The 22,986-nt window shown below is 65.8% G+C and overlaps 1 protein-coding gene across 1 annotated transcript; it reads right to left on the minus strand.

The window, feature by feature from the left end:
• Nucleotides 1-13,267: 13,267 nt before the first annotated feature.
• ASPRV1 (aspartic peptidase retroviral like 1) lies at nt 13,268-14,059 on the minus strand. The gene has a single exon (XM_025470704.3). The coding sequence runs from the start codon at nt 14,057-14,059 to the stop codon at nt 13,268-13,270; it is 792 nt and encodes a 263-aa protein (XP_025326489.3).
• Nucleotides 14,060-22,986: the final 8,927 nt, after the last annotated feature.

Raw genomic sequence — 22,986 nt, forward strand, 5'->3', positions numbered from 1 at the left:
TATACTCACTGATTCCACTGCGATGCGGATGGAGAAGTCCGTAGGCCACTTCCACGCAGTGAGAACATCCACCCGTGACCATCGCAGCAGGGCCAGCTCGCCCCGCCTGAGGGCTCAGAAAGGCGGGCGGGGCACGCAGGGGCCACGCGGGGGGTTCCTGCTAAGCGAAGATCCTGAGATCAAGGAGCTGCTAGTGACCGCTGGCTCCTGTCCCCGTCACAGACCCGCCGCTAGCCTGCTGTCCTCTAAATCACTCGCTTGAGCAGGACCTCGAGTCTCCTGTTCAACCCCAGACTCTGCTCAGGGCCACCTCAAAGCTGAGCACTGCAGGAGGCCGTGGGGCGGCCGCTGGAGCGGGTTTGTTCTTGAAGGGAAGCATCCTCCTTAGTCTCCCTAAACCTCTACTTTTTTCCCAAAAGCCACAAAGGGTCCTTACCTGGGTTTCCCGTGGGCCTCTCTGGTCCGTCCCTGAAGTGGCCAAGAGCAAATCCTGGGGGCGTGGGGGCGGGGGAGAGGATGGTGAGGATGCTGATGCTCAAAATAACTGTGGCGGGTCCTGGGGCCGCTGGGGGTGTGACGGGCCCCTTCCTCCTCGCCTCTGCCGCATCCTCTAAAGAGAAAGCTTGTCTGGGGGGAGTACAGAGATGCACGTCGTCATCGTCTCGGGGTCTCTGCCCTACTGCCGGGCGGAACACGGCCCCATGGTCTCCTGCTCCTGACCCTGCCTCTCTCCTTCTGGTCCCTAAGCTCCCCTGCCTTCCTCCGTCACCTGCCCTGTGTGTTGAACCCCAGGAAGTCAACGCTGCAGAGCGATTTCCTGCAGGTCACCCTGGCTGCTTTTTCTCCGCGTCTCTCGGGTGCAGGGTGCTCGGCTCGCTGGCTCCCGGGGCGTAAACCCTTTCTGGGAGAAGACGAGCCACAGACCCCTTCACGGGGGGTGGTTTTTCTCAGATCTCTGGGACTGTGGGATGTTTTGTCTTCAGAGATCCCTGGGGATGGGGGGGGTGCGTGTGTGCGCGCGATACGTGATTTATCGTGACTTCTTCATTAATGTCTATCCCATGGATGACTTTCTGGGATTCTCCTGAAGGAGTAACCACCTGGCGCTGCTAGGGTCGGCACTGGGGGCTGAAGCGATGGAGCGTCGTTGTCTTGGCTCAGAATCCTCCAGTGAGGATTGGCGAGGCACCCGATGCTGGGCCTCACCCGGATTCTCACCTGTGCCCCGTACCCCGTGGGCGGTGGGCCCTGGGGCAGGCTTCCTTTTAGCTTTGGCCTGAGAACCAGTCGCCTTCCCCCTTGTGGCTAGAAGTGCTGCGGGGGGGGGGGGGGGGGGGGGGGCTGGGGCCCTGCGACGGGCGCACAGGCCGGGGAGCGCGGCTTCTCGTTCTGCCTCCTCGTGTAAATACGAGGCGGGCGTGAGTGTGTGTCGGGGTCTGGACGATGCGCTTCGTACGACACATAGCACGGGCGGTTTTAGAACCACTACGTGCCGTAGGGACTCTCGGCTGTGGACGTGAGATCCTCTGTGTTGTCCCCTATTAACAAATAAGTCACTTCGTTATTAAAGAAATTTTGGTCTTCCTGATGTTTTGCACCGTTGTCGTGGTTTTTACTCACAAAGCTGAGCGGTGACCAGCCAGACGTTTTAATTCCGTGAAGAACTCCCCGGCCGGAAGCTGTGGGCTCCCGGCTCGGCTGGAGCTCGCGTGTCCACCAGAAGCGCCGCCCGCACCTGCCCCCGCGCCCCGGCCCCCAGCCCACGCTCCACTGCGAAGGACAGAGGCGCGGTCGGTCGCAGTTTAACGCCACGCAGTCGGTTGTGGGGTCGAGCGGGGCCGGCCCACGAGAGGAGGAGGCCCCCGCGGGCACGAGGGGTCAGGCCTCCACGAGGAGGGAACGGGGCAGCCCCATGGGCGGGGAGCGGCCTGCAGGCCGGGGACACACGGGGAGGACAACAGACTGCAGGACGCGTGCCATCGAGAGGACAGGAGTCACCTCTGAGCCAGGCCCTGCGGAGAGCGGGGTGGGGGGGGCAGCATGGACACAGCTCAGCGCCCTGACGCCACTGCCTCGGGTCACCATCGGCTCTGGCCTCACTGCCTGCCCAGCAGGCCTCTGGGAGGAGCCTCCTAAACCACCCCCATCCTGAGGGGCTGTCATGGGGCCCTGGAGGGCACCTGCGGGGCCCTGGAGGGCATCTGTGGGGCCCTAAGGGTCATCTGTAAGGCCCTGGAGGTATCTGTAAGGCCCTGGAGGTCATCCATGGGGCCCTGGAGGTCACCTGTGGGACTCCAGGGATCATCTGTAAGGCCCTGGAGCTCATCCATCCATGGGGCCCTGGAGGTCATCCGTGGGACTCCAGGGGTCACCTGTGGGGTCCTGGAGGTCACCCGTGGGGCACAGGAGGTCACCCATGGGGCCCTGGCGGTCATCCGTGATGACGTGCAGCCAGCAGGGCTCATGCAAGGGGACCTTCCTGGTGCTTCTCTGTGGGAAGAGTAGCCGCCCCCCCCCCCCCGCTTTCTCCCCGACGCAGGGTCCTTGTGGCCCCGACATGTGTGATTGCCGACCCCGCCTCTGGAACGGGAGGGCAGGCCCCAGGCACAGGCAGCGGGCAGGGCCCCGAGTCAGGCCTGACGGGAGCCTCGGGCAGCAGGACGCCTGCGACTCCTCCTGACGGTGCTTCAGCCCGGGTGACACGGTCACGGGTGGGCGGCTGCGAGCCCACAGTCCCTGGCACCGGCCTGTGCCCCACGTGCGCCCCGTGGGGCCTCAGGTCAGGCCATGGGGCAGAAGCCCAGACACGCGAGAGCGCAGAGGCGGCCAGCGCCGTCCTGCTCCCCGCCTGGTGGGACACGGCCTGGGACGACAGCCCAGCCGGGGGCAGCGTGGCCGCGGGGAGGACGCCCCCTCTGCACCGCGTCCTCTGGGCTGTTCACGGGCACGCTCCCCTCACCCTCGGCCCTGCTGGCCCACCTGCGCGTCACCAGGACCCCAACGGGGGACACCCTGTGGCCACCTGGAGGGCAGGTGGCACCCCGGGCAGCGCCCCGCGGGCAGGGACCGTGGGGACCTCGTGATCTGAGGGAAGGGGACGCACTCTGGGCCGCCAGGAGGGCGGGTGGCAGCCCTGGCAGGCCACACAGGGGCCCGCGAGGGAACCCGGGGGAGGCGGGCGAGGCCCTTGCAAGGCGGCGCTGGGACGGCTCCGAGGGCTCTTCTGGAGCCACAGCCGCGGGGCCGAGGACGCGTGTCCAGCGCTTACCCCGTGGCGAGCACGGCCGCCGTGACAACCGCCTGCCACTCCGCGGCTAAGGACTTCGGCTGCGCAGCTGTGGGACAGCAGGGCCCGCACGGGGTGACACAGCCCAGGCCCCAACGGGGAGGACTCGCTGACGCGCCGCGTCCTCACCACGTTCAGGGCCGTCGGTGGCGGCGAAGCCACGCGTCACTCGGAGCAGGATCCCGTTGCTGTCCCCGAAGGGGTGGGTGTTTCCTCGGGAAAAAGTGAGTCGCTTAATGCGTCACCTTTCCCTTATTGCTTAGGCTGCCAGGAGGCTCCGACCCAGCTCACCCCTCACCTCCAGCAGTCACCCGAGACCCCGTGATCTGTACATGCGTATTTACGACGCCCCCTAGTCTTCCCCCAACCTTGATATTTTTAAAAAATTTCTTGTATGTTAATATACGTAATTTTAGAAGTCGTTTCAGATGCAGTTTTGTAGAGAACAGGGCACAGCTGTCCAAGAGCACTGCCTGCGAATGATAAAAAAATTCAGAAATAAATAATAATAATAAAACCGCTCCGGCTCTTTGTTGGGCGTGCACAGGGCGGTGAGGGTGGCTCGGCAAGAGTGAGGTCACGGGGTCGAGAGCTTGGACACAGGAGGTGAGCGTGGGCTTTCGTTGAGGGGAAATAAACTCGCCATCGAAGAGCAGGAGCTGCCTGGGGGCTGAGAGGGGCCCCAGGTCGGGGGATCGGGGCTCCGTCGCGGTGTCCGCAGTGGCCGGGCCATGGCCTGGGTCGGTGCCACCTGCCTGACACAGGAGCAGCCCCGGCCTGTCTCCCCAACTCGAGGTCCGCCGGGCGCACGCCAGGAGGATACTGTCCTGCGCTCTGCTCGGTCGTGGGGAAGAATCACCCGCCGGCTTGAGTGGGGACACCGGCCCCGCGGTCCCGGGAGATTCCAGGAGCACATGCAGGCTGCGCACCAGCACCGCGAGGGGCACCGTCCCCGACCCTGTGCCATTCCACAGGACGGCGACACTCGGGCCGGAGGGCGGGTGACCCGGGGGGGGGGCGGCACCCGGGGTGCCCAACAGAATCAGGACCCAAAACTTCCCGACGGCGGGCGCCTCTCGGCCACGGGGCGTCTTCGGAGATGAGCGCAGGCCCGGCTGCGGACAGTGGTCCCCGGAAGGGCCGCCGAGGCCGCGGGGGAGGAAGGGGCGCCCAGCCGCAGGTCCCGGGGGCAGGGGCACCCGGAGGGGAGCCCCGGGGCGCGGGAGCTGGTCCCCCAGGACTGCGCTGCCCTCCTGTGTACGGGAGGAGGGGACAATCGTCAGCAGGCTCCACGCCCTGCGCAGCCCCACGACCCCTGACATCACGACCCGAGGCCGCCAGGCGCCCCAGCTCTCGGCGGTCAGCAGTGCCCTCAGTGGCTGGTCCCCCCACCGGGCCTGGGCCCCCCCCGCCAGGTCCTACCCACACACCCCAGGGCGCTTCCGCGGACACCAGGGCCTTTGCACTCGCTCCCCTGCCGCCGACGCCCCGGCCCGTCCGTGGCCCGCGTCCCTCGCTCCGGCGAAGCACACGCGTCACCCGGTCACCTCAGGAAAGGGCCGCACAGCCCCGCATGTCCCGCCGCGTCCCGCTCGTGCCCACTGCCTTCCTGCCACGGACCGTCCGCCCTCATCGGGCCCCCGAGTGGGGCACTGTCCCCGGCCAGGCCACTGCGGATGACGGCGTCCCACACCACGTGCCCGGGGCGGCCGCGGTCACACAGCGAGTGGGGTGCGGGCCAGAGCGGGGACCGGCGGCTGGCGGTGGGGACGCGGGGCTCTGGGGCCGCCCGGGGACAGGCAGGCCTCACACCCGAGTGTCTGTCACCCGATGCCGCGGGGGAGGGACGCAGCCCCTGTGCCTCCAGGGCCCCTCGCGGCTCTGGCGCGTCTCCACCGCCCTCCGTCATTCTGTTCATTTAAAAAAAAAATGTCTTGCGAGATGCCTGGGCCCCGGATACGGGGAAGCTAAGCGTCCTGCTCAGCGACTTGCTGCCAAGCCAACGCGCACACGGACCCGGCCCGGTGGCAGTGACGAGGCGGCCGACACCGGGCCCCGCAGCATCGCAGCCCGCCCGCCACCGTCCCCCCGCCCCTGCCCCGCGGGGCGCACCTCCACGCGCGGGCCCCCGTTTGCCGCCGCAGAGGGTGGCACGTCCACGGGAGCCCCTGCCCACGCTGGTGTCCGGCCTCCGGCGTCGGGCCGTGTGAGCCGCCGCGGGTGGCCGCCCTTCGCTCCTCGTCCCCCGTCTTGTCACAGCGACATGTCGCCAACGATCCGCGCCCAAAATAGGTGATTAGGTCCACGGAGTATGGACGTTCACACGGAGGACGGGCCGCGTGAGCCTGTTTTTTGCTAAAAACGGAGACAGGAACGACAAGCATGAGGGAGGCAAAGAGAGGGTGCAGGAGGATCCCCCGCTCGAACGTCGGAGGCAAGTCCCGCGCCCCATGCGTGCTTGACCTAAGGGGTGGAGGGTTCGTCGGGAAATTTCCTTCCATCTCCTTAGATCGACCCAATTTCCTGGCCTTCCTATAATGAGCCCTCGCTGCTTTTGTAAAGACAACAACCAAAATTACCAAAAGGGATGTAAACGATGGAAAATTAACGGAGCAATCAAGTAACAAAGGGATCTGGAATTCGGGGGCGGTGGGGGGGGGGTCCTTCCTCTCAAGGTTATTCTCGGCCGTTATGTCTCTGCTGCTTGCCTGGTGATCTTTATAAATTCTTTTTTTTTTTTTTTAATTTTATTTATTCATTCATGAGACACGGAGAGAGAGAGCGAGAGAGGCAGAGACCCAGGCAGAGCCCGAGGCGGGACTCGATCCCGGGCCCCCAGGGTCACGCCCCGCTGCTGAGGCGGCGCTGCGCCCCTGGGGCCGCCCTGTTTGGTGATCTTTATAAATTCTTAATTTTCGTAACTTGGTAAAAATGTGTCCAACCACAGTGAACATGTTGCAAAGTCTTAGGAGCACTGCGCATGCTGTGCCGTTGACGGAGCCCGTTGGTCCGACGGCTCAGCTCCGCCGCCGCGTTGGCGCCCTGGGCCCTGCCCGGCTGTCCAGGACGCAGGAAGACAAGTTCGTTTTTCCCACATCCTGTGTGGCCGACCCGACCCGACCCGACCCGACCCTCGGAAGCGAGGCGCCTGAGGCTCCAGCACTCGCCACTCGCCGGATGGGCCACGTCCAGCCAACCAGTCCCCCGACGTCAGTTTTCCCATCTGTTAAATGGAGATAAAACCTACATTCCAGGGGTTTTGTAGGACTTAGAAATTTACCAGGTCAGCAAAGTGCGAGCTACCCCAGGCGGCGCCTCAGCCTTGAACCTGCTCTGCCCACGTCGGGGCGCCCCGGGCTGGGGGACCCCGGCCGCACCCCTGGCCTCTACACACCCCCTCGGCCACCCTGCGGGGGACATAGCTCTCCCCCCCCTCCCCTCCCCAAACCTGTGTCTTCAGACCTGTCAGCTGTGCCCCTGGGGGGGGCTGCTTCCCGCCCGTCCTGCCCCCGTGGCAGCCCTCCCCAGCCATCCCCGCTGTGCCGGCCACATGGAGCTGGATGCGCATCCCGGAGGGACGGGGGACATGATGGGCCTTGGCTCCAGATGCGTCCCCCCGACGCCTGGTTTCAGGGCCACAGGTAGCCCCGGGGTTGGCGCTGCCCGCAATGCAGTGCTCCCGCCTCCCCTGGGTACCTGCCTAAGCCCAGGGAGGAGCACCGGTCCCAGCACCGCAGCCAGTTGGGGGGGGGGGGACAGGTGGCAGCGGGTGGCGAGAACAGGCACCCCCAGGCTGCCCCGGGGCTCACCCTGGACGGGTTCAGGACATCATGGGAGGGCTCCTGGGAAGGGCTCTGGGGAAGGGCTCCCGGGAAGGGCTCCCCGAGAAGGGCTCCCAGGAAGGGGCTCCCAGGAAGGGCTCCCCGAGAAGGCCAGCCCATCCCCAGCCTGGAGGCCCTGCTGCCCCCCATCCCTGGCCACCCCACAGGCCATCTCACCCCACAGGCCATCTCACTCCCTCTGGGCGCCCCAGATCCCGCAGGTGCGGCTCTCATAACCGTAAAGGCCCCCGCAGCTCCACGGAGCCCACGCACCTGAGGCTGAGCACCCCAAGTCCACAAAGGCCGGCCGTGCACCCGGGATCCACGTGAACGCCCCCAGAGAAGCCTCGGGCCCCTCACGCCGTCTGCTCCCCAGCGGGCCCCACGTCACCCAGGACGGGCCGCGGACCCTCACCCGTCCCCCCAACACGGGTCAACCATTTCCCGCGGCCCTGACACGCACAAGCCTGCGGCCCAGGAGCACGGCTCCGGGGCTCACACTGCAGGGAGGGGAGGCCCAGCCACGTGCCCCCCGCTTCCCAAAGTCTTGCCTACACGCGAGGCCCGTCGCGGTACCGGCCCTTCTCTGGCCCAGGGTCCGGGTCTCTGGCTGCGTTAGGCCCACCACAGGCTGCAAACGTTCGCCGAAGGCTAAGCTGCGAGGAGGATACACGTATTTTTTCCGATACGCATTAAAATAAACAACTTTAAAATTTAACAAGAATTGATAATGTACTTTCTAGCGAGGGCATCTTCTTCTCTACACACAGAGTTTCTATTTGGCAGAGCGCACAGGCCGGGGAGCGGCTGGCCCAGGGCAGGGGGCCCGACGTGGGACTCGATCCCGGGACCCCGGGACCCCAGGACCGTGACCGGAGCCCCCTGGGCGCCGCTGCTGGAGCGCATCCCGAAGCGGAGGAAACCCACCACCGTTGGGGCCTGGGCTCCGGGGCCCCCTCAGGAGTCCCACGAGGCGCCCACGCGGCCTCTGTCCCCCGGGTCGCTGCCCCCGCCCGCCCGGTCCTTGCTCGCCCGTCGCTCTCCCGTCTCCAGCCCCTGCTTCTTGGGCGGCAACCACTTGTGTTCGTGTGTTCGGGTAAAACGTGTGCTCGAGGGGCCCTTCGGGACCCACCCCATGACCCCGTGCGGGCGGCCGTGGGGAGGGGACACAGTGTGGGGCCCACGAGGACCTGGGGTTCCTGGCCCGCCTCGCATGTCAACCCCCGGGGACACCTCTGCCCTAAGGGAAGGAAGTCGCCCTAAGGGCCTGGGGGCCTGCTCGGTGGCCTCCTGGCCGCCCTGCGCGCCCAGCCACGTGCCCCCCACCCCGTGGACCTCGGCTGGGACTGGGCCAGGCACGACCGTCTGGTGGCTGGGCTGTCAGCTGCCTCTGAGTCCCACCAGCGGCACAGGAGCAGGAGGGCGGCCAGGTCACCCCGCGGCCTGAGGCTGGTGCCCTCCCGTCCCTGACCCCAGCGGCTCCGAGAACACCGGGGTCCTGGAGACGTGGGCCCTCCGGGGACCACTGCGCTCTGACGCCCCATCTGTTCTCACTCGCCACCCACGCCCCGCGCCCGCCCCGAGCAGGCGACTCACACCGGGTCGCTGGTGGCCGTCGTCACAGGTGCACCGTTGGCAGCGCCGAAACGCCCCAGGGACAGGCCCAGGCGGAGCAGGCACCTGCAGCGGCAGCCGTCGCCGGAGACGAGCCGCAGACACAGGACGGGAGGACGCCGCAGTCAACCCCCCGGGGCGCCCGGGGCTCACGGGGCAGTGCCCGCCTGCCGCCCAGGCCGTGACCCGGGTCCCGGGATCGAGTCCCGCATCGGGCCCCGCAGGAGCCTGCTCCTCCCTCCGCCTGGGTCTCTGCCTCTCTCTGGGTCTCTCAGGAATCAATAAAATCTTCAAAAAAAAAAAAAAAAGAATAAATCCTTTTGCCGTGGGTTGGAATTGGACGTATCACCATGAACTCACGTTTACTACGCGTAGAGCGAGACAGACGCACACGGGCTACGTGTGGTTTTCCCTTAGGTGCGGCCACGCCGGGAGCTCAGTAACGTAAGGACACCCCACAAGCGACCACGCACCCAACACCTGGATCCGGGCCTCGGAATAGCCGACGCCTCCAGGGGGATCCCGGGCTCCCGGGAGGAAGAGCCGACCCCGAGGGAAGACGCAAGGCGAACCCGGGACGTCTCGAGCCAGAAAACAAGGAAGGGCCCGACCAGGCCGGAGGCCAGTCTGCGGAGGCTCCCAAGGCCCAATCTACAACGTGAGCGTCGGAACGATGATTTAACAGAGGATAAGTCCCTGAATAGGAGAGTCCGAGTCTAACGTGACACAAATAACAAACGGGGGGGGCGGGGCGGCCTGGGTGGCTCAGTCAGTGAAGTGTCTGACTCTTGATCTCAGGGCTGTGGGTTTGAGCCCTGCGCTGGGCTCCAGGCCGGGGGTGGCGCCTGGTTAAAAATAAGTAAATTAAATTCATAAATAATAAAAGGGACGGGAAAGCCCAGAGCCGAGAGCCAGCTGGGACCCGCGGGGGGTAGAATCAGGCATTCCCGGCTGGCGAGGCCGTCAGTGCGCGTGGTGGGGGCGTCCCCGACGGCAGGTAAGCCACCTGCGTGGTCCCGCAGCCCCGGCCCGGAGCGCGCGCTACACGTGGCCTGGCCCAGCGGGGACACCGGACACGGGGACTGATGAAGGTCAACCTCCCCAGTGAGGGGCCCACAGGTGTCCCGCACCCTGATGCACGCTGAGCACGTCGCCGCTCCTCCGGCCACTCCTGCCAGAGACGCACAGCCTCGATCCGCTCACGGGAAAGCATCAGCCCCCCGACAGCGGCGTCGCACGCTCCCGGATGGCGACCTGGCCTCTTCATAAATAGAAGAGCCAGAAGACCAGGAGACGGCGGAGCCGCCCAGGCTGGGGAGGCCAAGAGACGTGGGCACTGAAGGCCGCGGCGGGACTGAACCCCGGGCGCAAAACAACGGTTCCCTTCGCTGTCGAGGTGGCCCTGGGGGACGGGCCAGGTAGGAGGGCGCGCACCCGCGAGCTCCCCGGTTGGATCATCTGAACGCTGGAGGCTTCCGAGGGGAGCGCACACACGCGGGCACTCCCGGCTCACAGGCACGCAGGAAGCCCCGGGAGAGATGGAGCCAGGGCAGCTGGTCGAGGTGACCGGGCGCCTGGGGGGCCCAGTCGGTTCACCGTCGACTTGACTTCTGCCCAGGCCCCACCTCTGGGCCGCGGGGTGGGTGCGGTGGGCTCTGCGCTCAGCGGGGAGCCCGCTTCCCCCTCCCCCTGCCCGGCCCCCGGTGTGGGCACACGTGCTTGCTCTCGCTCTCAAATAAATACAATCTTTTTTATTTTATTTTATTTTATTTTATTTTATTTTATTTTATTTTATTTTATTTTATTTTATTTTATTTTTTAAATACAGTCTTTAAAAAAAAAAAAGTCGCCATTTGGGGAAACTAGGTAACATGGATGGAAATTTTGTAGTGCTCCTGCGACTTTTCTGTAGCCTAAAATTAGTTCACAACAAAGGCTTAAAAATAAAATAAGTGTTTGTGGGACAAAGGCACGAGGAATTATCCGGCAACGTCCGGGGAATGAACAGCATCCAGGGCGTGCTGGTCACAATCAGAGACCTTGGGGCATGAGCTTCCCCGCAACTGGAGGCATCAGAAGGCTCTTGGCCAGAGCTTTTCAAGCATCCCGTGCAGGAGAACCACGGGTCAGTGGTTGGGGTTGTTTTCCCCCAGTGGAGGCTCTGGTGCAGGTCCAGGTGGGGGGGGCGGGGGGGTAGAGAGTCTGCGTTTCTAACAAGCCCCAGGTGACACCAATGCTGCTTTTCTGCTGCTCTGGGGATCCCCCTTTGGGTCCCTGGGAGGTGAAAAATTCAGCTGGGGTGTAGACGGGCTCTCAGGCAGCTGCACAGTAGGACCCGGAGACCCGACTCTAGCTGACCTCCGCAGGTGACCCTCCCGACCCCGATACCCCGCACACTGGTGCCTCCCCTGCCCCTCTGAGTGTGAACAGCACCCGCCAGGGCTGCGCCCTCTGAGCTGCACCCTCTGCGGCCCCACGGCACCCCGGAGCCTGCAGAGCGCTCCTGGCACACGGCTCGAAGCAAGCGCACGGCTCCCACGCCCACTCCCCACCGGGCAGCCGCGTGCCCGCAGCCTCCTCTGCCCGTGCCTCCAGGGCAGCCCCCACGCCCGTTCCCGGGGCGCTGTCCACCTGCCCCCGCCGCCCCGCCGCCCCACTCTGCCTTCCCGCATCTGCACCTGTAACGCCCCCTCCCGCCTCCCACGGCGCCGGCTCCAGCCCACGGAGGGCCGGCCCTGCAGCCTGCGGTGACCGCACACGGGGGACAGCCCGGGCGTGGCCTGGAATTCTGGCCCGGCCGCCTCCCGCCGCCCCCTCCCTCCTACAGCCCAGCAAGGGCCTCGGATCCCAAGGACCTGGAGGAAAATAGGTCACAGGGAGGTGCGGGCGGGGTTGTCCCCTCGGGGGAGGGCTCGGCCTGGGGGAGAAGCCACATTCCTTGGGAGCCGAACGCCCAACGGGAGCGGGAGCAGGGACCTGCGAGGCCCAAGGAGCCCACCTCCTGCGTCCTCCGGGCTCCGGCCCCCCGGGCCTCACCTGCCCAGAAGCGGTCCGGCTGCCGAGGCCGATTCCGACTACCTGCCCGCTGGGCCGCGCCAACCGGGGGGCTGGGGGGCCGGGCCTGGGCCGCGTCCCGGGCATCACAGCCGGGCCCGAGCTCGCAGCCGCGCAGGAGGACCAGCCTCGCGGCCCCAGAGGCTGCCGAGGACGAACACTCACCCCTGTCTCGGGCTCCCGCTCAGCTGGTTCTCTCTCCCCTGGAGATGCTCAGGTGGAAACTTCCAGGAGAGGCTCAGCCCCCCCTCATGAAAGGAAGACATCCCTTCCTTCCCACCTCCCATCAAAAGCTCCTGAGCTTTGCACCCTCCGGCTCCCTGCAGATCCCTTCCAGCTGCTTCCAGATTCCCAGGCCTGCCGAGTTCCAAGGGGAGAGGCAGGAACCTGGAGGCACATATGAGGTAGACCCTGAGAAGGCGAACACCCCCCTCCCAGATCTGGGAAGGTCCTCCCGGCTCCACCGGCTCTCCCGTCTCAGGCTCCACGCCCTCCGGGGAGAGGCCGTCCTCGCCACAGCAGAGCCCTCACGGCCACTTGCCCTCCAGACCCCCTTGGGCTGCCCACGGCCCCGTGTGCCTCGGTCCCGGGGGGCTGCAAGAACCCGGTGCAGGCACCCTCCCCACTTGCTTACAACGGCCGTGACTCACCGATCCCCAGTCAGCGCCGCACAAGTATCATATGGCTCGTTCTGGGGTATGAGAGGCAATTTGGGTGCAGAAATGCCGTAGCTTGAAATGATTACAGGCCTCAGGGAAGAAATCAGTAAAACTCTTTGAGGCTATCTTAGAAGATCCAAGATACTATACAGTCCCTTCCATCTCCAGGGGCCCCCGGAGCTCCTGGATCCTCCTTCCCTCTGACATTCTGTTTTACCCAGCCTCTCACATCCATTCCATTCATCCCCAATCAACACGTTACGTAGTTTTTCCATGAGTCAATCTTTATTGTTTTTTTGAAGTAAGGAATTATTGGCGTAAGGTTCAATGAGCTTCAAAGCGAACAACAGAAGGAAACTACACCATACGGGTAGGTGGGTGGGTGGGAAGACCCGACGGGGAGGGGGCGTGACCCGGGGCAGCTGCGGGCCTCACCTGCGGGAGCTGGGTCTCGCTTGCCAGGACCCTGCAGCCGGGTCGCAGCCCAGCGGGGCACAGCATGGTGTGGAGGAGCCACAGCTCAGGGGTCTGAAGACACACCCCGTCCTCTGGGGGAGGCAGTCCTTTCTGGCCTTCTTGGAACCGAACCTTCCAATCATTGCCACCAACAGCGGCTTGGCCACCACGAGGACTCAACCTCCCTCTGGGACAGCTGGTTCTCCCCCACCGGGGCCTCCTAGGATGGAAGCCCCCCCCACCCCAGGGACAGATTAAGGCCCCTGCAGATGGAGGACGGGGCGAAGGCGCAGGTGGTTCCGGAGGCCCTCCGCCATCCACCGCGCGTGTCTTCCCTCGGGGGCTCGGGGGCTCGGGGGCAGCGCAGAGAGGGCCCCTCAGTAGGAGGGAGCTGCCCCGGGCTCCGCCGGCTCCTCCTCTATGAGCTCCAGGTCGAACTCGTCCTCCAGGGACCCTCCGACGGGCAGCAGGCGGAACTTCTTCCCCTTCAGGGTGCAGGTGCGGTGCTCGAAGTCCAGGACGGCGTTGTGGTCCTGCAGCACGTCGGTGCCGATGATGGCCTCCTCGGCGCTGGCGTTGGCCACCAGGAACTCTGCCTTCAGCTTCAGCTTCCCCAGGGACACCACCGTGTCCCAGATGCCCAGGATCTTCATCTCCGCCCCGTTGGCCACTTTGACCACGTTCTCGAAGGGCCGCAGCGTGTCCAGGTCGCCGTCCGTGACCTCCTCCCACAGGCTGGGGTGGACCACGGACACCTGGGCCCCGGAGTCCACCAGGAACCTCACGGGCACCTTCCCGATCTTGCCCTTGAGGTAGTAGCCCTTGCCCATGCTGTTGGCGAAGACGATCTCGCGGGGCGGGAGGCCCCCGGAGGCCTGCAGCAGGGCGGCCTTCACCGCCGCGTAGTCGGCCTGGGCCTCGGGCCCGAGCGCGCGGAGGGTCTGCAGGGCGCGTCCCCGCAGGGACCCCCGCAGGAGCCGCAGCCTGGCCGCGGGGTCCCAGCCGTTCAGGTCACCGATGGCCTCGAAGCGGTGCAGCCAGGCGCGCGCGCCCACGCCCTCCCCGTCGAAGGGCTCCGGGACGAAGGCGCGCTCCCCGCGGCGCCCCCGGGGCCCGGCCTCCGTCCCCGTCCCCGGCCCCGTCCCGGGCCCCGTCCCCGTCCCCGCCATCGCGCTGCCTTCCTGTGCCAGCGCCGCGGCCACGCACGCCGCGTACAGCAGACCGCAGAGCCGTGCGGGCGCAATCACGCTGCGGGGCGCGGGGCAGGTGCGGGGGGCGCGGGGGCAGGTGCAGGTGCAGGTGCGGAGGGCGCAGGTGCAGGTGCAGGTGCAGAGGGCGCAGGTGCAGGTGCAGGTGCAGGTGCGGAGGGCGCAGGTGCAGGTGTGGAGGGTGCAGGTGCAGGTGCGGGGGCGCGGGGGGCCGCGGGGGGCAGGTGCAGGTGCGGAGGGCGCAGGGGCAGGTGCAGGTGCAGGTGCAGAGGGCGCAGGGGCAGGTGCAGGTGCAGGTGCAGAGGGCGCAGGTGCAGGCGCGGGGGGCCTGGGCCTCTGCGGAGCGCGGCTGCCGTCGGGGCCTCTGCGGGGAGCCGCTGCGGTGGGGCCGAGGCGGAGGCCGGAGCGACTGCGGCGCGGCTCCCCCGCGGGGCCCTTTTGATGCCCAGCCCGCCCCGCTCGTCCCCGTGGCCCCGGAGGCCCCGCCCCGCGGCGCCCGCCCGCCCCAGCAGGCCCCGCCCCCGCATCCTGCCCGCCCGCTCGGCCCAGCGCAGCCTCCTCCCGGCCCGTGTCCCAGAACAGCGGGTGACACGGGGGTGATGACAGGCCCGGGCTGGGAAGCCGCCCCCGCCCCCCGCGCCCCTGCCCCTGCTCGCCTGCCCCCTCCATCCCCCCACCCGGCCCCTGCCCTTGACCCCGTGCTCCCAACGCCCCTGTGCCCCCTCGGCTCCCGGGCCCCTGATCACTCGGGAGGGCGGCCGGGGCATCTCCCGCCCTTGGGTTCTCAGAAGGGGAAATGCCCTCCATGGTGGCAAAGCCAGTGGCTTGGTTCTGGAAGGCTCTGGGCGGAGGTGGGCTGCCCCCCATGGGTTCCCAGAAGGCAGCTCCCTGAGCGCCGGGCTGGAGCATCCCGTGGGCCTGGGCACAGAGCCTGGGGCTGTTGGGGGCCACCTTCACGACCTCCTTCAAATGCCCCGCTCCACGGAGACGTCCCCCTGCCCCCCGCCGGCGTGCCCACCCCTGGCTGAGCGTGTGTCGCCGTGTGTGCGGTGCCAGGCTCCTCCGCAGTTGTCTCCTGCAGCGACCCCGAGGGTGAGGCTCACACTAGCCACACCGGGTGACTGCGGCCCCCATACCCTCGGGTCGCAGGTGTCCCTGCTGGGCCCGGCCTGGCTGCTGTCCCAGACAGGAGAGAGCAGGCCGGGAGAGGCCAGGCCGGTGGCACACTCGTGCCTCAGGGCGGCTTCTCCTGGACCCGGCCTGTTTCTCCTCCCTTCCCGCACCACTCATTACCCCCCGGGCCACTGACTCCCTGGGGACCCCGGCCAGGCCTGCAGGGGGTAGGCGGCTGGGTCAGTGCCTCTCGCCGCAGCCTCCGGGCCAAGGTGGGGCCCTCGTGCCATTCCAGAAGCCCAGAGGAGGGCAAAAGGGAACCACAGGGAAGGGGGCAAGAGCAGGGGGTCTCCGAGACTACAAGAAGGTGCACCTGCTGCCAGAGACGCTCCTGCCACCCCGGCACCCGCAGCCCCACACAGACTTGTGGGGCTGACTCCCAAGCCCCGGGCCAGGCACCGCAGCCTTCTGGGCCCAGGAGCTGACCACAGGGCTGCCTGGGCACCTGCTGCTCATCACCAGGCACAGCTGGTCCCCAGACATGGGAGTGTGAGGAGGCCACAGTCCTGGACGGTGGCCGTGGCACTTGGCTGGGCCTGGCGGCGCCCGCTCACTCCAGCCCATCGGCGCATCCCGGGCCAGTGCGGGCGACAGCATGTGAACACGGGCGACAGCACGTGGGCGTCTGCTCGGGGAGGTGCAGGCGGGTCGGGCCGGGGCGCCCACGGCGGGGAGAACCGCGTCAGACGCTCGGGAATCTGTCCGTCAGTTCTCGAAGCAGCTGCTCGCTTTGAACCTGGGCCCAGCGGGAGTATTTAGGGCACAGACGGGGCCGGTTCCTGCCCAGGACCCTCTCCCCCTGGAAAGCCGGCAGGTCCCCACCACCCGGTGGCCCCCGTCTCGGGGCAGGCCAGGCCGCGAGGCCCGTGCCCGACATCTCCACTCCTGCCCACTCTCTCGACCCGAGGCCCCCCTCTCGCCCCCCCTGCCCTTCACAGTTGCCCAAACCAGCTCCATACGTCTGGGTCCGCGGGCTCGAGGCAGGCGGCTGTCGTCGGGAGGCCCGGGGTGTCCTGCGCCCACAGGCCCACCTGGATGCCCGGACACGGGGGCTCACGGCCGCCGGGAGAGCTGGACGGGCCCGAGCCAAGGACCGCGTCTGGCGGGGACCCGGAGAGGTGCCGTCCCCAGTGCCCTTCGCCAGGAACACGCGACCCCCGGGCCGCAGACTTGCCGTCCTAGCGCCACGGCCTCCTGCCAGGACTAGGGAGCCGCGGTTAGTGCTGCGGGAGCACCTGCCGTCCGTGTCCGTCAGTCCGCCCGCATGTCCCGAGGCTGCTCGCAAGCAGCCCGCCGTGCTCACCCGGGATGACGGCGAAGCGGGAGGACGCAGGGCCACCCGCCTCCACACCCCCACGCGGACTCGGGGCCGTGGGCTGCGCCGGCCAGTGCCGCCCCCAGCTCCCTGGCCCCTCTGCCCTTTCCTCCCCACGTGGCACACGATGGGCGGGGCCCTCGCAGGCCCCTCGGGGCAGTGCAGCCTCTGCGGGGGGCCTGCACGTCCCCAGGAGATGGCTTTGGGCAAAGAGCACCTTCCGGTGCCTGTGCTGAGGCTCAGGAGGTGCCCGGCCACCCGCTGTAGCTCCCTCCGGGCTGCCCCCGGCCCGCAGCCCACGTTCCCCAGATCGGGGCACCCTGGGAGCTGGGTGGGGGGAGCGCCGGGATCCAAGAGCTGATCAGGGCAGCAGAGGAAGGCTGAGAGGAGCCAGGAGGCCCACGCTTTCCGCCAGGGCAGGCCTCATGGGTGGGCAGCGTGTGAGGTCACGGGCTCGACGCTCAGGCGGCCGGGCCGGGCCAAGAAGCTCCCAGAAAGTCCCAGTCGCTGGGCCCCAGCAGTTCCACAGCCTGGTCTGCAGCGGGCCTGCGGCGTACACGGCCGGCCCCGCGCCCACCCGCCTGGCGGGGACGCTCCCCCCATGGCCCCCACAGCACGCCTGCACAGCCTTCCACCAAAGGGCACTCCCTGCACACGGTCTGCGCATCCCGCACGTGTGAAACCCGTGGCGTCCACACAAAGGCAGGCACACTACCGGCCTCGGTTCAAAACAGCTCTGAAGTCGTGTGACTGGCGTAGAGAAGTCAGTTCCCACCTTTCATTTCACAGACGTATTTGCACACATGTTTACACTGAGTATTAAAAGCAGATTTATTGGAGGCACCTGCTGATTATTAGCCCCCGGGCACACTGTTGGCTCAGAGGACGAGGCAGGTCCCCAGCGCCGAGGCACAAGCTAATGAAAACAGGATACAGACGTTTAACAGCCCACCTTGAGGAGTCTGAGGCTGACACGTCTACGCACACGGACCATGGGCAGCAGTCCCAGCCCCAGCCATGCGGCTCTGAAAGTGGGTCGCCCTGCCCTCCCGTCCCCCCGCTGCGTGCGGCCGACGTGTGCCCTCCGTCCTTCCCCTCGCCGGGCGTTGGCACCACGCGCAAGGCCCCAGCTGCGCGCCCGCTCCTGCGCGAGCCCCACGGCCTGTGCGGACGCCCCGGGCTCGGGGTTGGGGTGCGGGCGCGGTCGGGGCTCTGCTTCCCGGGGGTGGCGGCAGGGCGGAGAGGCGCACTCTGCACACAGACCCAGCCAGGGGTTCAGACGGGAGCCCCGGGGGGCGCTGGGCTCCGCGGGGCCACGGGGGGGCCTTCCGCAGCAGGAGCGAGGGCACCCCGGCAGCCGCGGCCCAGGACGCCGGCGAGGAGCGGCCTTCCCAGCCTGGGCCCTCCCCGGCCTCCGCCGGCGCCGGGATTGCCCTCCGCCCCCCTGGGAGGCCGCCCCGCTCGGGCCCCAGCTGGCGCCTCGGCCGACGGGGAGGACGAAGCCGGTGGCGGTCGTGGCCGGGAGCAGGTGCCTCGGGAACGTCATCTCCGGGCCCAGCGCCCTCGGTGCCACCGCCAGCCCTCCAGGCCCGGGCAGGCCACGCGCACTGACTCCCTGGGAGTCCCACGTGCCCAGTGCTTCCCTCCGGGTCTCTATCTGCGACCAGACGTGAGGCCCCCGGGGGCGCTCCGAAGCCTCCCTCCCGCCCCCACGGCCGCCCTCCAGGTCGGCTTTCCACCCGCTTCGCAGGCCCTGGGCCCCCCCCGGCCGAGCTCTCGCGGCAGTGGCACACGCACGACCCACTTGTGGCCAACACCCCACAAAGCACGGAAGGTTCAGGCAACCGGAACCTACAGACGGCGATCTGCAAGCGCAGGCGGCCTCCTGACGGCAGCGGGGACGCGCTCGGAGCGACACAGGGAGGACTTTGGTCCGACTTAAAATACCTCAAAGGCAGCTTTGAACTGATCCTGAAATACTTTTAATTGCTGCTAATGATAACTGGTATCGTGAGCGACGCAGACATGTGAAGCAGCCCCAGAGCAGGGACCTGCTCCGGGGAACCCGCTGCCAACCGAGATTCGCCCCCAACTTACGGGAGCGGGGGAGTGAGGGCACCTGCCCGGTGGCTCCTCAAGGTCATGTCTTGTCTTCACCACCTGGAGGAAGGGCGGGGAGAAAGGGGGAAAACCGGTAGAGCCCTAACGTGTGGACACAACCCCGGGTCATTGGTAGCAGCAGGAACAAACACTTATTGAGCGCCTACTGTGTGCCAGGCGCCAGGCTGTGAGCTGCAAATTAGCGTAAGGCAACAAAGATGAGGACGGGCAATATCAAGTAAGTGGGTTGATTCAATTCCACGCATACTTCTTGAGGCCAACCGTGCCTCACATTGAGATGAATCACCGAGTGTCAGGTGCGCTGGGAGACACGCTCACACACAGACGCCCCAAATCCAGAGAGGGGTGTGGACGGTGGGCCAAGGAGCACGGGGCAACTCCTCCCACAGAAGTCAACCAATATTACCAAGAAAAACAAAAATGAAAGGAGTGTTAAGGGGAAAGCTGCATTAGTACCAAGACCTAGGACGAGAGCGCCCACGAGCCACAGATGTGGGCCAACTGCGGTCGCCGCTTGCAGCCGCTGCGGAAGGCTCTGGGGCGAGCGCCCTGGGACTGAGCCCGTTCACACGGACTCGCCGCACGGGAAGGTTTGGGACGATAGGGCTACTTTCCGGATAAAAAAGTCCAATTAAAATATATGTACATTGAGACACATGAGGGGCTCAGGGGTTGAGCGCCTGCCTTCGGCTCAGGGCGTGACCCGGGGTCCTGGGATCGAGTCCCGCATCGGGCTCCCTGCATGGAGCCTGCTTCTCCCTCTGCCTGTCTCTGCCTCTGCCTGCTCTCACTCTGTCTTTCATAAATGAATAAATAAAGAAAAAATCTTTGAAAAATAATAATAATAATATCTGTTCAATGATTTTTTTAAAATTTGAAAAAGTCCTTACAGGGGAAGGTCACACAGTAACACTGACAGTCACAATCATCCCCGAAGGCTAACGATGGGTATATGACGGTCCATTTGGGTGTCCCACAAGTTTTGGGTGTGTTTGAAGATTTCCCATAGTAAAAAGTAAAATTAAGTAAACTCAAGCGCTGTGCCCAGACCCCTCCGGCCTCTTCGGCCCAGTCCTCGGCCCAAAGCCTGGGCAGTGTAGACGTCGCCCAGCCCGGGCAGCAGAGCCGCTGGCCACCCCGGGAGTTGATGTGGGCCGTGTCCACGTCCCCGCTCGGCGCCTGCTCCCAGGCCCTGCCGCGGAGAATCTCACTACCTCTCGCCAGCAGGCTGACCTGCGCACCGGGCCCCGGGCTCTGGGCTCAGCACACAGCGCTGCTCCCCCTCACACCCCTGAAGCCCCAGCCCTGGCCCCAGCGCACCGGAGGCGCCCACCCGCCCGGCTACCTGTGGCAGGTGTCCCGTCCTATACTTTCTTTTCTGTCATGGGTTCCCCTTGCTCATCCAAGTCAACCGCACCGGTATCTCACATCTTAAAAAATAAACCCCCCACGTGGTCCAGCACCTTCCTTGGTCGAGGACTCCTCGTTCCTTCTCGTTGTGGAAGGGCTCAGGTGCAGCCTGCGTCCTCTGGCCAGCCCGGCATGCGGGGTGACCAGCTGCTCCGCCTGGAGGAAGGAGCACCCGTTCCGACCCGCACAAAGGTGCAGCCCTGCCTCCTGCCTGCCTCCCCGTGTCACCCACTCGCTCCCGGAGCCCCTGGCTCCCGCCCCCCCACCCCTCACCTCCGCGCCCTTGCCCGGCACATCGGTGGCCTCCAAAGGCCACAACCCAATCTGACTTCCTGAAGCATCTGCATCACTGCTCTTCCTCCCAAGTCTTTTCTGTCCCACTGGCTCCTGGGCCCCAAGTTTCTGGATCATTTTTTTTTTTTTAAGATTCCATTTATCTATTCATGAGAGACACAGAGAGAGAGAGAGGCAGAGACACAGCAGAGGGAGAAGCAGGCTCCCTGCGGGGCCCGATGTGGGACTCCATCCCGGGTCTCTGGGATCACACCCTGGGCCGAAGGCAGACGCTCCACCGCTGAGTCGAGGGATCCCAACCTGTCTTCTTTTTCTGGGCTGAAGGGACCACCACCGGGCAGTTTCCGTTGGCGGCCACTCCCATCACGGGCGGGGGCCACGTCCTGCTGGCTCCTCCTCCGGGGTCTCCTGGCCCTGCACCCCCACCGCCCGCCTTGGGGCCCATCGATGGCGGTGACGGTGCCGCCGGTCTCCTCCCCACGAATCCACTCTCCTCGGGACGGCCAGGGTCCTGAGGTACAAGTCCACTCATGTCATCCTTCTGCTCAAAAGTCCTCCATGGCTCCTCATCCCAAAATAAACTCTCAAGTGGCCACGCCGCAGGTGAAGGCCTCCTCCCTAAGTCATGCTCCGTCTACACCAAGTGGCTCATGGTTCCCCAGACACGATGGGCTTTCCTGTGCCTCCCCATAAGCCTTCCCTGCGTGCCTAGAGAACCCCAAGTCTTCCCTCGAAGGCTCTGCTGCCTCTGGGAAGTCTCCCCTGATTTCCCCGGTGGACTTAGGGCTCCCCCAAGCCCCCGTCACAGGGACCGCCACCCTTCTATCTGCAAACTCCCAGGCCCCCTGAAAGGTGGAGACACAATCTAGGCACGAAAATCATGGCCCGACTTGGCTCCTCTTGTTCCCTCTGTTCGTCCGTAACCCGAATGTCCTCCCACCCCCACGCACCTTCGCCCTTTTCCCAGGAAGCTCTGCCTGGTTTGCCTCCGCCGTCGCTCTCTCTTCCGGATTTGGAAGGTCAGGCCCGGCTGTGCTGTCTTTATCCGCACACCAGCGGCACCCAAGCGTGTTTCCTCGCTGTGAGCCTAGAAAGACGGACGTTTTCATCACACTCTAGTACCCGTGTGCACCACGGGATATGAAGCACAGAAGCAACTGAAACAAAAATGCATTTCCTACGTGGAGTAAAATCTGATTATCTTCTAACTCATTTGCCTTCTTCTTCTTCTTTTTTTTTAATGCTGCTAATGACACACCCCATTAAGTTCCACAAACTGGTCCCCACAAACCATTTGAAACCTCAGCCGGTGGGTCAGTAAGGGGAGTAGCCGGGGAGGAACGTGTTAGAGGGTGGGTGAGAGCGGCCCGCGGGCTCCTCCATGGAGCACGCGGCTTGACCTTGGGGCTTGACCTTGGGGCTGTGCGCTGAGCCTCTCGGAGGATGCAGCGATTACTTAAAAATAAATAAATGAAATAAAACGAGAAGGGTGGGCCACCACAGTGCTTCTCCAGTGTTCTGGGGGGAGGCCCAATTGTGTAAGCTTCGGGTCTGTCATGTACTTTATTTTTTAAAAATACAATAAAATGAATTATTAGAAAATAAATTAACAAAGGTATTTTAAAAAATGCAAGCCCCGATCCATTATTATCAGTTTCCAGCAGCCACTGTAGAGTGGCTGGCAAGGCGTGCTGGAGGCAGACGCAGCCTGGGCCGCCGGCTGGGGGCTTTGCCCAGGGGAGGGGGGCTGCCCGCAGCCTCCGCCTCGATGTGGGCCTGGCACCCGAGCCACATCCCGACGGGGCCCCGCACGGGCCTGCACCCCCGGAGCACCCGCCGTCTCCAGGCCTGGTGGCCCCAACGTGGCTCCCGCCTACCTTGTCACCGTCGTGGTCACAGCTCCATAGCTGGGTTGTCCCCCCGCTTCCCGAGCCAGCCTCACCCGGCCCGGCTCGGTCCCCCACCGCCCTCGGCCACCAGGCCTTGGCCGCCGCAGCTCCTCACCCGCAGGCCTCTCTCCAGTTCCCCGGACACGGCTGCGCCCCCCTGGGCCGAGGACACGCGGAGGCCCCGCCGCCCGCCCTTCCTCGGAATCTCCCTCCACCCGAGCCTCGCCTTCCCGCTCGTGGGGGCTCTTTCCACCCGTGACTCCCTCCCCCTTCTGGGAGTCTCTCCAGAGTCCCATCTGGTCTGCGCTCAGGCCTCCGCCAGGCTCGTGGGTGCGGACGACAGGCCCCCGGGGTCGAGGCCGGGTGCGCACGCGGGTTCATCACACACGCTGCCGACCGAGGGGGCGTTCAGCAATTTACCGGTAGTAGTAAAGGACACGGTCGTCTACACGGTACTTGCAGACGGCAAACCGAGTCTCCCAGAGAGCGTCCGCCGCTCTCAGCAGCCTGCTAAAGCATGACCTGTGATATACGGGACAAGGGGGCGTAGTTGCAGCGTGAACCCCGGCTGGCACTTTTGCCCGTGCCGGCCCATAAGAAAGAGCAAAACCGTTAAGGTCCAGGTTGCAGCTCTACGCTTGTCAGTGGTGTCGGCAGCTTCTTTACTGACTCGGGCGGTACTTCTG

The sequence above is a fragment of the Canis lupus genome, chromosome 10 (assembly GCF_003254725.2).
Source record: "Canis lupus dingo isolate Sandy chromosome 10, ASM325472v2, whole genome shotgun sequence".
NCBI classification, from domain to species: domain Eukaryota; kingdom Metazoa; phylum Chordata; class Mammalia; order Carnivora; family Canidae; genus Canis; species Canis lupus.